The sequence below is a fragment of the Mauremys mutica genome, chromosome 6, assembly GCF_020497125.1.
Source record: "Mauremys mutica isolate MM-2020 ecotype Southern chromosome 6, ASM2049712v1, whole genome shotgun sequence".
Taxonomy (NCBI): Eukaryota; Metazoa; Chordata; order Testudines; family Geoemydidae; genus Mauremys; species Mauremys mutica.
The window spans coordinates 70,084,125-70,098,725 of NC_059077.1; the positions used below are offsets into that span (position 1 = coordinate 70,084,125).

General features: G+C 41.8%; 1 protein-coding gene across 20 annotated transcripts in view; it reads right to left on the reverse strand.

The window, feature by feature from the left end:
• The window catches only part of SEMA6A (semaphorin 6A), a 205,521-nt gene that overhangs the window by 67,494 nt on the left and 123,426 nt on the right, over nt 1-14,601 (reverse strand). For 10 of the 20 annotated variants that reach the window (XM_045020630.1, XM_045020631.1, XM_045020638.1 and 7 more), the window contains 2 exons: nt 7,031-7,168; nt 2,681-2,798 (listed from right to left, as the gene is read on the reverse strand). In XM_045020630.1, coding sequence (XP_044876565.1) covers nt 2,681-2,798; nt 7,031-7,130 — 218 coding nt within the window. In that variant the 5' untranslated portion in view covers nt 7,131-7,168. Of the gene's footprint in view, nt 1-2,680; nt 2,799-7,030; nt 7,169-7,276; nt 7,404-7,941; nt 7,964-8,067; nt 8,145-8,245; nt 8,330-9,130; nt 9,153-14,601 lie in introns of those variants that run through there. The other 10 variants (XM_045020643.1, XM_045020644.1, XM_045020641.1 and 7 more) reach the window with 9 other exon arrangements.

Genomic DNA, 14,601 nt, shown 5'->3' on the forward strand with positions numbered 1-14,601 from the left:
CCCAGAAAACAACTTAAAAGAAGCATCTGATATGGTAGCTAAGGGATTTATGCTAAATACAGTTTCAATTAATCCTGTTATGAAGCTCTTTGATAAACACTTTTGATTGTGTTCACATTTGCTTCAGTCTCTCAGTTTATTGCCACCATTAGTGTTACAGATATAAACTTTCACTCACACTAATTATGGAAAGATTACTCATTTTTAATAGTGTATCACTTGAAGATAAAAATGACCTTTTGAATTTTAACTTTTATCACACAGGCTTCTCAACCTAGCAGGGATTTTTGTCCAGTAACATTCTGAGAAGGAAAATAATTTACTTAACAGTTTTTTAGTTACAGGAGCAAAGAAAAGTTTAAGAAGATTTTTTGTGCTTGTGTAAGTAAAAATGGATTACGTCTTTCTGTTCTTTTTGCAGGTCATTTGTCCCCAATAATGTCGAAGCACTTCTCTATTTGAATATAATATAATATTTTATATATACACACTCACACACAAATATGGTATATATTACACATACACAGATTAAGGAGCCAATTCATTTTTTAAAAAATGAGCTGTAATTTGTGAATTGTAATTTGCCATCACGAAAAGTTCAGATTCTTCTTCAAACTGTAGCATCAGTGTATAGCGGAGGCATGTAGCTTGCTGGTTACAAGTTAATATTTGCATCAACATTTTAGTCTGGGAACAATGTTTGGATATTTTAATCCACCAAGCAGATTTGCCTTAGTGCGTGTGAATTCTAATTGTCACATTGCAAATAACCTGCCAATTTAAAAAAGAAAACAAACACAAAAAAAGAAAAAAATAAGAGAATTCCCCCATGAAAAATTACATTAAGGATAAACCCTGCAATCCCTCTGACTCCCCCACATGCATGTAACCACACAGGTACTACGTTTTCATGGGAAGGCGAAGAGTGGAGCACTCTCCCTGTACACTCTCTGTGTCATTGAGCCAAGTTCCACACTTGTTCTCTGAAGAATAATTGAAGGTGAAGTTGTTCGGTAGGAGGCATGGACAGTGGCTGCATGCATAACATGGATCCTGTTGCCCAAAATACTACATGGGGCAGCATAAATCACATCCATTGTGCCCATCCCAAATCTATAGTAGAAACTAGCACCTGGCTGGGCAGTGTAGGAGGTGCTATGGCAGGGCTATAGACGCTGAGGATTCTAGTCCTCTGCCTGTGATGTACAACCATCTATTTATTTGGGCTGGTCACTCTTTCCCAGGAATTGGCCCCTAATGGAAATTAAAGGCTGGCCTGGTTATCTAGTCCTTTATTGAGTGCAACAGGCTGCAGTGCAGAATATCTGAGTTTGAGACTTGATAATCTTTTAATGCCTTGTGGACAGGAATTGGGAATGTTACAGAAGCATGGCGTGCAATACTTTGTAATAGGCTGGAGCACGCATGAAGATCAGCACAGTGATGTATGGGAAGGGTCTGAGGAAAGGGTAAAGGGGGAAAAAGACAAAATGGCTTTGTTTTGACAATATATGCTCTTAACTTAAAACACTACTCCCCACTCTGTCACCGCTCTAAGACTGTGCATCCTTTTCTAGGAACTGCTGGCCTTGGAGAGTACTTGCTGTGGAAAGGAAAGGAAAGATCATAGGAAGCCAGCAGAAAACTGTGGACCCAAAATCTCCAGGACATGTGAGAAATGCAAGCCTATATATGAAGAGCTTGTCAGAAACCGAGCTTTGCAGTGAAATCTTCAGATTCCTCCAATGTCTAGGCATAATGAGAAGCCACTTGAAAGTGCAGTTACAGGGGAAAAAATAGCACCTTCTTACTCAACAATTCTGTTCCTTGGCGTATCAATCAATCCATCAGTCAATGACTCTAACCCATCTGCTCCCTGAATATATTCTCTCTTATGTGCCAATCAGCATGGTATTTAGGTACCATTCGGTGACATTTATGTAATAACAATAAGCTTTGACCTCCTGTTAGCATTGGAAAACCAAAAACATATGAGAGAATGAGTATTTACATATAATATGCACCAGGTCTGCAGCTGTTAAAAATTGGTGTAGTTCCACTGAAATTGGCAGAGCTATGCCAATTTACACCGACTAAGGAGCTGGCCTTATAAGCCTTCTCATATAAATGCATGTGTTTGTGTATATAAAAATATATCTGACTAGCAAAAAGATGCAGAAAAGACATTCAATTAACCTCCTGGAATACATCAAAAGAAAAGCAGTAAACATTTCTTCTGCTTGTTTTTGGTTTTACTATAAAATATGCCTAGAACATTAAAGTTTAATTACTCTTATTCAAATATGTACTTATGCACACAGTGGATCATTTGTGTTTGTTCTCCAAAATATGTAATTAATTGTGTGCTCAAACAAAATCACAAACTCCTTTAAGGAAATAATAATTTTGTCTCTATCCTCCAAGTCCTTGTGAGTCCCTTCAACTTCCACTGGCTTTAATGGGGGCTGCAGATGCCCAGCACCCCCAGAAGCTGCTCAGCGCCTTGCAGGATTGAGCCCAAGATGACAAACCAATGTAGCTTTTAAGATGCATCACAGATAGACTATGAAGACCAATGTGTGTGATAAAATCCTAAAATAAATGTCTGGCAGAGATAAACTCAGAATATCAATTTTTTTTCTAGGAATAGCAAGAAGGGAATTAGGAAAACACTACAGACCTAGCAGCAATGTAGAGGGTTCTGTTCATTATCATGATCAGCTGGATGTCCAGCCTGTGCCTTTGTGTGGCGTTCCGTCCTGGCTTGTGCCCCACAAACACAGGATACTGTTTTGTATCTGTGAGAAGGGAAAGGGATTGGGAGAAAGAAAGCAAAAAGATAGAGAGACACTCACATTATGAAGTCATATTAACATGGAATATCCCCATCACCAAACCCACTGCCAAAATCTATAATTCCTGCTCTTGCTGTCTTTCCCCACCATACAGCCTGGGGTACTGAAGTAATAGCACAGTGGATTGCATAGCTCATCAAGGTTATAATCTTTGTTTGCAATTGTCAAGGAGAAAGCCATTATGCTTTTAGAAATGAAAAACTGTGATTTCTGAGAGCATAAAACTGCTCTGAGAGCTCTTGGCATAAAGGTACTTAACACTTCCACACAGTTTTCCTTTCATCCCCTGCAGTGTTTTAAATGCTGGATGCTGCCTGCCAAAGTTTATCTTTCAGAACAAAGCTATTTTATGGTATAGTATGCAGTGGCTTTCAATTTGTGGTCCATGGACATCCAGAGGCCTGCAGACTATGTCTAAAGGGTCTGTGAAAGGTTGTCATTATCATAGTACAGTGATTTTCAACCTGTGATCCATGGACTCTGGTGGGTCCGCAGACTATGTCTAAGATTTCCAAAGGGGGGTTCGCATCTCAATTTGAAATTTTTTAGGGGTCCACAAATAAAAGAGGGTCAAACCCCACTACTTTATAGTAATCCACCTGTCACTGCAATGGCTATGCTGGCTAATGATTAGAGCTAAGGACTTGGCATTACTAGGTATAAAATTGCCAGCTTCACAGGTTTCCTACAGGATTGGGCTGCTAATGCAGGGCAGCTGTATTTTTTGTAGACGCTGTGGGTAGCCATTAATTGACCTTCATTTATTTATTTATTTAACCTGATTGTTTTTGGTCATATTTATTTATTTTTGGCAACCTGTCTGATACATCAGTTTTCCTGGCAGCCAGATGATAATGCTGATTGGAAGTCTGTACCAGTAGCCACTCAGCCTTTTCCTCAACTCTGACAGTCAGTGAGAGCACTTATTCATTATATTCCAGAGCTCTCATTGCTGGGAAGTCAACATGCACTGATGGGATCTATATACAATCTGTATGTAGATCCTATAATAGACACCCAGAAAACATTTCTGACAGAGTTTGTCTGTCTGATGTATTTGCAATGCATGTCTCTAGATGTAAGAGTCAGTCACCTAGGCAGCTCCCAGGAAAGCAATCAGAAAGATGCCCAGAAAACAGAAAGAAAGTGAGACTATGAGTAGGAGCAGCATCAGAAGGCAGAATTCCTGCACATTCACATAATGCAGTTAACTGGCATCGATTCAAGCATTAAGCCCTTTCTCCCGAAATCTGTTTGCGCCAAACAAACAGCACTACCTTGGGGGGGGCTATTATTGTAGATATTCTGCTTTAATTTTCTCTCTTTAGGAGGGTCTTTGGTACTAATCTTGGTTGAGCTACTGACTCACTGCATAGGCTTGGGCAAATCACTTTGTGTCTAGTCAGCCTGCTTGTAAAATTTGGTACAAACAGGAACTTCCCTGCAATCCAGATGCTGCATCTGAGCAGAGCATTCCTGGGTAAATACATTAACCAAACTCACAGAGGATTGAGGTTCAGAAGGTTAATCTTCCTGACCAAGATTTACTTGAGAAGTACTAATTTTTAACATTCCAGCTTTCCTCTGTCCAACACTGGTTCCTTTGTAACTGACTGCCCTTGTGTGAACTGAGGCCTGTATGTTTGCAGCCATTTGACATTCATAACATAGAAATAGAAGTTTTACATATTTTCCTCTGCAGAGGGGTTAAGATTGCTGACTTGCCATTCCTTAACCACACTTTTACAAATGCAGGTGCCAATTCTGACAATTGCTGAACACCAGGGCTAGATTCACAAGGGGGATTTAGTTGTTGCTAGGGTGACCAGAGAGCAACTGTGAAAAATCAGGACAGGGATGGGGAGTAATAGAAGCTTATATAAGAAAAAGGCCCAAAAATCAGGACTGTCCCTATAAATTCGGGACATCTGGTCACCCTAGTTGTTGCACTGTCTGTCTAACTTCAAGGTGCCCTGACACCTAGTGGAATTCACAGCCCCAAGTGAAGCACCAAGGCTTCCTATACAATGTGTGGGGAGAGTTAGGCACCTAAAAATGGGATTCACAGAAGCCCGCAAGCTGAGTAGTCTGCCAGCTAAGCTAGCCAGTAGCAGGGTGAAAGGAGGCCGGTACGGGCTGGTACGGCATACCGGTAAGAAGTGGCTGCTGGTACCAGCCCGTACGCAGCCGATGTTAAAGTGCTACTGCAGCAGAGCTTTAGCATCGCTTTCCCTTTTGTCCACCACTTTTCAGTAGGGCAAAAGGAGCAGCTGCTCTGGGGCTGGCACAAAAGAGCCCGGGGCTCCCGGCCGCTGCCGCTGCTGCTCCTGCGGCAGCGGCCAGAGTCCCGCGCCCTTTAAATTGCCGCTGGAGCCCTGGGCAGCATGGGCCAGGCGGCATGGACAGGCTGGCTGGGGGAGGCTGACCCACAGCCCTGCCCCTTCCATCCGAGGCTGGGCCTCCATACCGGTAAGTGCTTAATGTTACTTTCACCCCTGGCCACTAGGAAATGCTGAGGAAAGAGGCCTAAGGCCTGCCCCTCAAAAGGAGTTAGGTGCCGAAGTCTGGGCCAGAGGGAAATGCCCATCTCCCCTCAGGATTCATGGCTGTGAACCCTCTCATGGACTTAGGTACCTAAGTCAGGTCAGCCCTTTCCCAAGAAAAACTGAGTTGCAGATGGTATCTCACCCTTTTATCCAATAGTCCAAGGGTTAGAACATTCATCTTAGAGATGGGAGATGTTGGTTCAAATCAGACACAGGGGAATTTGAATACAGTTCTCGCACCTTCCAGGAGAGTGCCCTAACCACTGGGTGTTCTGGGGTGGGTTCTCTCAGTCTCTCCTGTTGACACTGTTCCATTTTGTATAAAATAATTAAAAACTCCTGGGTCAGAGCGAGTGGCAATAACTCTATAGCCTGGAAGGCATTCACCTGGGGGGAGGGGGAGACTCAAGTTCAAGTCTCTACACTAATGAATATTGCGTTATTTATACAAAGTGGAATAGCTCCAACAGGAGAGAGAGCCCAGAAATTACAGCACTTACTTGTGAGGAGGAGCTCTGTGTTCAACCCCCTGTTCCTTGTCTGGGCTATGTGTATGCCTAATGGATCAGGCCACACAGGTGGGGAGGATGCCTACTTTGTAAACTCACTGGGGCACAGGTGTGAATTGGATACCAAGCTGCTGGGCAGTGTAGGATTTCGTGGCATAAATTTAAGCACCTCATAAATTTCACAAGTGGAAACTTTGATGCCTAGGTATATCCAGAGTTAGGAAGCAGCTGAATGGGGATTGTGTGAATGCCAATGGCACCTGCTTGTTGTACTTAGGCTACTAAAGGGGCTGTGAGATGCCTAAGTCCCCCTTGTGACTTTAGTCTCCAGAAGGCCTTTTTGGAATAATTGTGATAACCATGATAAAGAGGAACTTGGTAATACTGAGGGTCTGGCCTAGGTGGTCAAATGCAGTACAAGCTTTCTCACTTAGTCCAGCCAGGCCATCTTGATCCTGACTTGCAGCACCCTTTGCTAGTCTAATCTCAGAGAGACTCCCCATTAAGGCAGGTCAGAAAATGGAGAATATTTGTTGCAAAAATGTTGCCTTTTCATCAAAATGTTTTTGTCAGAATCTTAAACAGTTTTACTGCCCAAAATGGGAAAGTGGGACAAAGATTCATCAAAGGCTGAGCAAACAAATCTGGTTATTTGTGTAGTTCTAGAAAAATCATTTCAGTGGTATGTCCTCAACACAGCTACATTAGTGAGTTACACCTGATATATGGACTTGGTTGGTTCTCCAGAACCTTGCTTCTTGGGATTCAGGTAAGAAACTCTCTGCTCATGAAAAACAAGCTCTCTTCATTTGTTGTTGGGTAGGATGGGAAACTGTGGACTGGCCGCACTGCAGAAACTCCCATTTGAAGAGTATTCTAGGTTATGGTTTTGGAGGAGCAAGCAGCTCATCAGTTCTGAAAACCCAAGTCAGGGCAGAAGTGTTCTGCTCTAGTTTTATCATCTGGGAATGTAATCTGGCTGATCTGAAGAGCCATCAAGAAATAAAAAACATCATTCATTTCAGATCAGCTAAAACGGTACAATTTTGAAGTTCAGTGATCAATACATTCCTTCTCAGAGCTTGGGGGAGGAAAAAAGCAGCAGACCTTTCATACTTACAGTTGCCATGCGAAATACTGATTGGCTCAGAATCTTCTGGGAAACCAGCCCCAGCAAAGTGTAGCAGTGTGAAATATAGCAGCAAGGCTTCTGACCTCATAGTAGTTCAGCGGGGAGACTTTACTTCTTCACTTCACCCTGTAAAAAACAAACAAGGGCATAAGAGCTTCCTGTTCATTCTGTTATAACTACTGCACACAGAAAGTAGGGTTTGAATGGTCAACAGGTAACAAAGGGGATTCTCACTATAAAGTAATAAATAAGTTTTTTTAAATAAGAAACAAATAAGTAATTTTAAAAAGGGCCTGCCATGCTGGGCCACTTTTCTTTCATTCCTCAAGCCTCACTTGCCCCTATCAGTCGCACCTGCAACTTGGCTTTGAACAGATTTAAATATGCTGTGAGCTACCTGTGAATTTTCTGTCTCAGCTGATTGGACCCAATAAAGAAACTTTGTCTTCTGAGTCAATCAATAGCTGACAAGAGTTTTTAGGGAAATACTCTATCTGCTGTTTCTTTAGGTGGGTTTACATAATTAGATGATGACACAGGCCATAAATAAAAACCACACTACATTATTTAGGTTAAAAAAAAGTGATTAAAGGTTATACTGGAAGACTGATTCATACCCTGCAGAGTTGTGAATCAAACACAGAAACACAGACAGTTTGATGGAGCACACTGAACATGTCATTGGGCTTTACCATAAAAATATGTACCCATAAATTTAAGTACCATAAAACCAACACTCCAACTTGCAATAAAATAAAGGTGAACAGAACGGTCTAACATCAGGGCTTTCCCCCCTCATGTTTCACCAATGCATTCGCTCATTAACATTTCATGTGCTAAATAAATAAATAAGTCCCAAAATCTTGGAGATAAAAAGAACAAAAGGTGCCTGTGCATACAGTGCAAAAAAACATAATACAGTAAATAGCTCATAACTCCCAGGCAAATTTCACAGGAGTGCTGATCTGCAGGGGAAATCAGTCTAAAAGTGGGGTTTTCTTTTCAGTCCTTCCAGGGTTTCAAACCTTTGATGCTGCATGCCAAAGATTATCTTTCTGAACAAAGCTATTTAACAGTAGTCTGTCAATCATTCAAGATTTATGTGCAGAAAGTCAAACTTTGTAACCTAGATAGTCTTTGAAAGTTACTTTGGCAAATAAAGTGCTAACTTGCCCTTTTGCAACACTATTTAATATTAGATACCTATGTCTCCTTTTTCCATGCCAAAAAAAGCATTAACAAGTTCTGAGTGCTGCATTTTTACTTGCAATTTCACAGACACAGCTGGTTCCCAATCATTTATTCAATTGGAAACGTCACACTAATTAATTTGCCTTTTCTGATATGTGCTTTGAAATAAAATCCCAGCTCCTATAACTGAACTTCAGAAGGAAACTCTGTTGAAGGGCATTGTGATCCCTCAGGGCTATAACTAGATGATTTATTATACTCCATGTTTGCCTATTATTGTTCACACACACACTTGAAAACTTGGCTGCTTCTGTATTTTTATTAACCAAAGTTTGAACCCATAGAAAATAAACTCTGATGTGAGCCACTCTGTGATTAACTGACTCCTCGACTGCCACACAGCATTAAAAGAATGGCAAAGGTACAACAGCAAGAGTAAGTAAAACATAAAACAGAAACTGGCTGGCTATTATATTTTACACAAGGAAACATATGGGGAGAGCATAATGCACAGGAGTCTCAAGAGAAATAGTTCTGTCTGGCATTAGGCTAGTGGCCACCTGCAACTACTGAGACAACTGTGCCTCCCCATAGCTACTTTATTTTCTCCCTTCCCACATTTGTCTCATTAATTACCTGTTTCCCAGTGTCTGGATTGTGAGATCTCTGGGGCAGGGACTATCTCCACATTATTTTTTGTATATTGCCTGATATAATAATCCTTGTTTGAGGTTCTTAGGTGCTACCACAACAGAAATAACAAATAAGAAGGAAAATACTCAAAACCACAGATTCCTCAGGGTTTGCATTAAAGGCAGGATTTAAAAAGAAAAAAAGAATTAAGGGGCTGATTTTCATCCCTCTTACAAGCCTTTTGAAATACAGTTTTGCCTTTACCTTTAAAGACTCATTTTTCATATTCAGTATGAAGCGCCTGTTTTGTCTCTACAAGTGCATTGCAAGATGACAAAACAAAGTACACTGCTTTACTATATCAACAAATTTCAATTCCTTCCTTCTTGCAAATGCTTTGGTCAAATGCAAAGCTCTTTTCTGAAGTACAGGAGAGGAACAGTCATTTATCTAGAAGAAATTTAACAAGCAATTCAGTTTCTCAGTTTAAACCCTTTCCACCCACAATATCAGTCGGCAGGCTGATCATTCAAATTTAACATGGCTTACAGTGGGACTGCAACAGAAGAATAGCTGCTTTATGTTACACCCTATCAGCACATCGTCAGCTAGCTAACAATGTATGTATTATATGTGGAAAAGCATTAAGGCAGCGTTGATAAATCTTGCTCATTCCACTTTAGAGCTTTAAAAACTTTATTAAGGAGGGTTGTGATATATCACTCCCTTCTTCTCACTCAACTTTCTGAACCGTCCCATGTAAACATGTAGACAAGAGTTTACAAACAGTCAGATTACCTCTGTTATACTACCCAGTCATTTTAAGTATAGTTTAACTGACAGGATTTTTTTCTTCACATTAACACAAAGAGAAGACTAAGGAGTTTTCAGTTCTGCCATCTAACAGCTTAATAGTGCAAAGCTGTTTCTACACACAAAGGCCTGAGTTCACAAAAAGAAGTGAGGCGTTGTGATGCTCAGCGTCATAATGCCTAACTTTTTTAGGTGTCTAGAGAATCACTGTGATTCACAAAGCCTCAGTTAGGCACCAAAGCTCCTATAAAATGAATAGGCATCTTATACTGTGATTCACAAAAGCCAGCATGCTATGCAAGGAGCTACCTAAACTAGCCAATGGGAGATGCCACATTTAAACTAGCCAATGAGAGATGCCAACGATAGGAATGTGTACTAAGCCCCATTCCCGTCTCAGAGATAAGTGCCTAAGTGCAGGCCGCAGGGAGGCCCTATTGCTCTTTGCAATGCCCAGATGCAAACCCTCTCTTGGCATTAGGTGCCTACACCATTTTAACAAGAAGCTGGGAGGAGGAGGTACTTTCCCCATAGTTTTTAGCCCAGGGGTTAGGGACGTGGTAGAGCCCCCAATTCAATTCCCCCTCCCTCTGAGGGGAGAAGGCATTTACCACCTCTCAGATGAGTGCTCTAACCATTGGGCTATAGGATATTTGGAGGTGGGAGCAGGGTGTCCCTTAGTCTCTCCTGTTGAAGCTGCTGCACTCTAGGTAACTAATTAAATGTCATTGGAGCATGGGGACCTGATTTTCTGTCTCCCGCCTCCCAGCTGCATGCTCTAACCACCTAGCCTAAGTTCCTGCTAAGCTGTGCAGCCGCATGGCCGCGCACAGGCTGTCAAGGGCCATGCAGGTGGGAGACGCGCCTCGTCCCTGGCCCTGGCCCCAGAGCTGCCCCAGCAGCCTGCTCCCCTGCTCCCCCCGGCCCTGGGCTGTTGTGGTGAGACAGGGCTGGGGGGAGTCCTCTCTCCCTGCTGCAGTCCCGGAGCAGCCTGCACTCCAAACCTCTCATCCCTGGTCCCACCCCAGAGCCAGCACTGCCAGCCAGAGCCCTCACCCCCCGCATCTCAACATTCTACCCCAGCCCTGAGCCTCCTCCCACACTCCAAACCCCTCAGCCCCACCCCCACCACACATCACCTCCATATTAGTGGACATAACAAAATTCATTCCACACAGGGATGTCGAAAATTAGAGGGAATATCATTGCACTTGGTTATAGAGTCATGTTCATGCTTGCTTGCTTGCACTCTCTACCCAAAATGTCTCCTAAACTGAGAGTGAGAGCACAAGCATGTGAACGACTCTGGAGGTTTGAGCACTCAAGTGAGAGGTGGGAAACCCAGGATCCAGTCTCCCTGCTCCAATGACTCTTTAATTATTTATGCACAGTGCAAAATTTTCAACAAGAGAAACTAAGGGAGCCCCACATCAAGTGGTTAGAGCAATCACCTAAGAGGTGGTAAATCCCTGTTCAAATCCCTTCTCCCCTCAGGTGAGTTCCCTAACTGCTGAGCTAAATGCTATGAGGGAACGCCTCCTCTTTCCCAGATATTTTGTGAGAACTCATCTGAAGGGCCCCAATCCATTAGACATGCTCAGAGGGCCCCTCCCAGATTGGGCCCTGCACCCAACTTAGGCAGTGGAATGCCTGCGTTCCCTGGTTTGTGAATTGCTCTGGGGTTTCAGCAGCAGATAGCTGCTCAGGTGCCAATTGGGAGACATGAGTACGCGTGCTCCAAGGCTGAAACATAGGTGCCCACAGATCTTTACGGCAAAAAAGTAGGTGTCGTGTGAGTTTAGATGCCTACAGGGTTCAGTGGGAGTTTTGTGCATCACAGTGGTTCCAAAACCGGGACTTCGGCACCTAACTCATTTAATGAATTCAGGCCAAAATCCTCTGTCATTCTTAAGGATATTTTTATTTGTTTCTAATAAACATGAAGGCTGATTATGTAGCGCCCTACACTTTGTGTAGTCATTAGCACCAGTACAAAGTAAGTACAAACCGCTCCCATTCTGATATGTTAGTACATTACACCCACTCTTCCCTGGGATAAATGCCTACAGAGCAATGGAGAACTGGGTCCAAGGTGAGTCTATCAGCCAATGTCAGCTTTTTCTGGAAGGTAATTATACTAATTTAATATGCATTTTGGCATCCTTTCTGTGGTGCAAGGTTTTTGTCCAGTTTCAGTGACATTTTAGAAAGATGCTTGTTAGAAATAGTTACATTCCTTTCTAATATAAATTCCCTTTTCAGCAAGTCCTCTGCTCTAGTTGGGCTCCTGTGAATGATACAAGTGTTTTGACTTACAAGTGTGATGGAACTACTTCCTAACAAAATGTCCTTCCATATGCAGCATGTGATGAGGCACAAGTAACCAGATGGTGATGCCCAGAGAGTACAGGTACCATCTCCAAATAATGGCTTTGTAAACATCAAGGTTTAGATCCTCAGATGGTGTAAATTGGTGTAGCTCCATTGACTTAAATAAAGCTAAGCCCATTTATATCAGCTGAGGCTCTGGCGCCAAGAACTTCCATTACTCCTATTCAAAAAGCGCACATTGCTCCAACAGAAAAAGTATTAATTTTGGCAAGTGGGTTTTTGTTTGCTTGGTTTTTTTACTTGTTAACTCTGGAGACACAGCATGATAAATGCTTTAAAGTACTTGAATGAAAGATTCTATATCAATCCACAGTATTATTAATCATTGAGATAGTGAGGTTTTGCGAAAGGGTATGACTTGCTTTTGAGTTCTGAAGAACACAAACAAGCAATCTGTTTTCTTGAATTCCTTGGACTAATGCAAGTATACACTGATCCAAGAGTATCTTTCCTTGAACTGTCTTCTTGAAGTTAATGGAGTTGCACAGATGTTAGTGAGGAGACTTTTCCTTAGTAAGTACATATTTCCCCTGTCTTAGTCGTTGTAGTGATTAGGCATAAAGAAATCATATCAGCTTTTGTCTCATATGCAAATCTGAGTCCCCTATGGGAGAAAATAGGGAAATGTTTCCTCAGATTGTAAACTCCTGGTGCTAGAGTACAGCACAGTGTGGCACTGATCCTGATAAGGGTATTGAGGTGCTACTTCAATACAAATAAATAAATAAAGTTTCTATAGCTATTAGTCTCTAATTTATACATTGGGAAAAACCAAATTATTGGCCTCAAGGAGTATTTGAAGATAAGGAGGTAATAGTTTCCCTGGCTCAATATGGCTTGCAATATAAGGAGAATGGTTTGATTTTTTGAGCCAAATGCAATATATAACTTCTGGAAACCATGACTCTCGGAACCAAAGAGAAAGACACCAGCATGACATCAGCCTTCTGCTGTCTGATCTTTTTTAGTGTTTAGTGAGTGATGGTTCAAGGCAGAAATGCATGCAGAATAACCCTTTGGCTAAGGAAATGAATATATTGCTACTCCCATAATATCCTATTACCTTGTGAGTGTGTCTGGACTGTGTAAGAAGAGTTTGCCTTACTCTGCACATATTACAAGTAAAATGTAAAAATGAAGCACCAATTTCCTGATAGATTCTGTGATAATTTAAGGCCAGTTTGAAGCCTGAGAATAGAGGGATAGTTTCTGTTAAATCAGTAGCAGCTGCAAATATATTTGCAGAAGAGTATGGTGCTTAGCCCTTAAAGGCTACAATATTCCATGTCAGAGAAACTCCGATTTAACTTTTCCGCTCAGCTGTACCCTCAGTTAATCAGGTATAATTCCAAGTAAAGTAAGAATACAGAACAATGCCAGGGTTTTTCTGTGGGTCTCCAATCATGATCAGTCTTGCATAGCTTTTGCTGGATTCACACATATCATAAACCTACTTTAAATCAAGACTGGGTGTCTTTCCAAAAGATATGCTGTAATTCAACCCACAAACTATTGGGCTCAATGCAGGGATTACTCAATGAAATCCAGTGGCCTGTGTAAGGCAGGAAGTGAGACTAAATGACCTTAATGACCATAACAATCTATGACTCTATTAATAAGAAGACGACGTATATATTTGTACTAATTAAAGGTGACAAGCTACCTTCCTGCAAACAAGCCTTGGAGTATGTGTGGAATAAAATGTGCTGAAGAATCTGCGAGTAAGAAATCTAAGAGTTCAAGTCATACCTTCCCTCCAGGGAAAAGAATTTCAACCACTGCATGAGGAAAGGAGACATGACCAGTAAAACCAGCAGTATCCATGGATCCACAATCCAGGGGGATCCCCATAAATATCTGGAGAACAGGCGCTCTCATCACATTCAGGGGCCCAGCAAACATGAAAAATAATGAAGGGATGGGAGGAGGAATTACACAACTTAAAAACATTTAAAACGTTCTAAAAGGCAGGTTCATGTGAATTTGTTTGTTCATCTCTAGGTATAAAATTTTGAAAAGTGACTTAGGAACCTAAGTCCCATTTTTCAAAAGTGATTTAGACACTTGGAGCCTAACTCTCATTGAAAGAGTGTGTGTGTGTGTCCCTCTTGATCTATATAAGGAGAGTGCTTCCTAGTGGTAAAAGCAGGGTATGTGACTCAGTCACATAGCCTGCATTCTATTTCCCACTCTACCACAGGCTTGCTACGTGTTGATGGGCAATTCACTTATGCCCCTCTGCCTGCAGCTGGAGAAACCTTTGGAAATCCTTTGAAAAGGCACTATTATAAATTCAGAGTATCATTATTATTAATTATTATATTATTGTTGTTTACTACTTTCTAAATTCACAGTTCCTAGACAGAGAAAGACATGGCTCTATGTAAGGCAGAAAAAGAGGCTAGAAATAAAACAGCAATAACAGGAATGTAGCTTGCGAACCACAGTCCCCGTGAAAAGAGGAAAGCTAGGCAGGTGCAAGCAGCTAAGGGAGGTGTCCAGGGGGACATGCTATTGCTATATGTGATTTT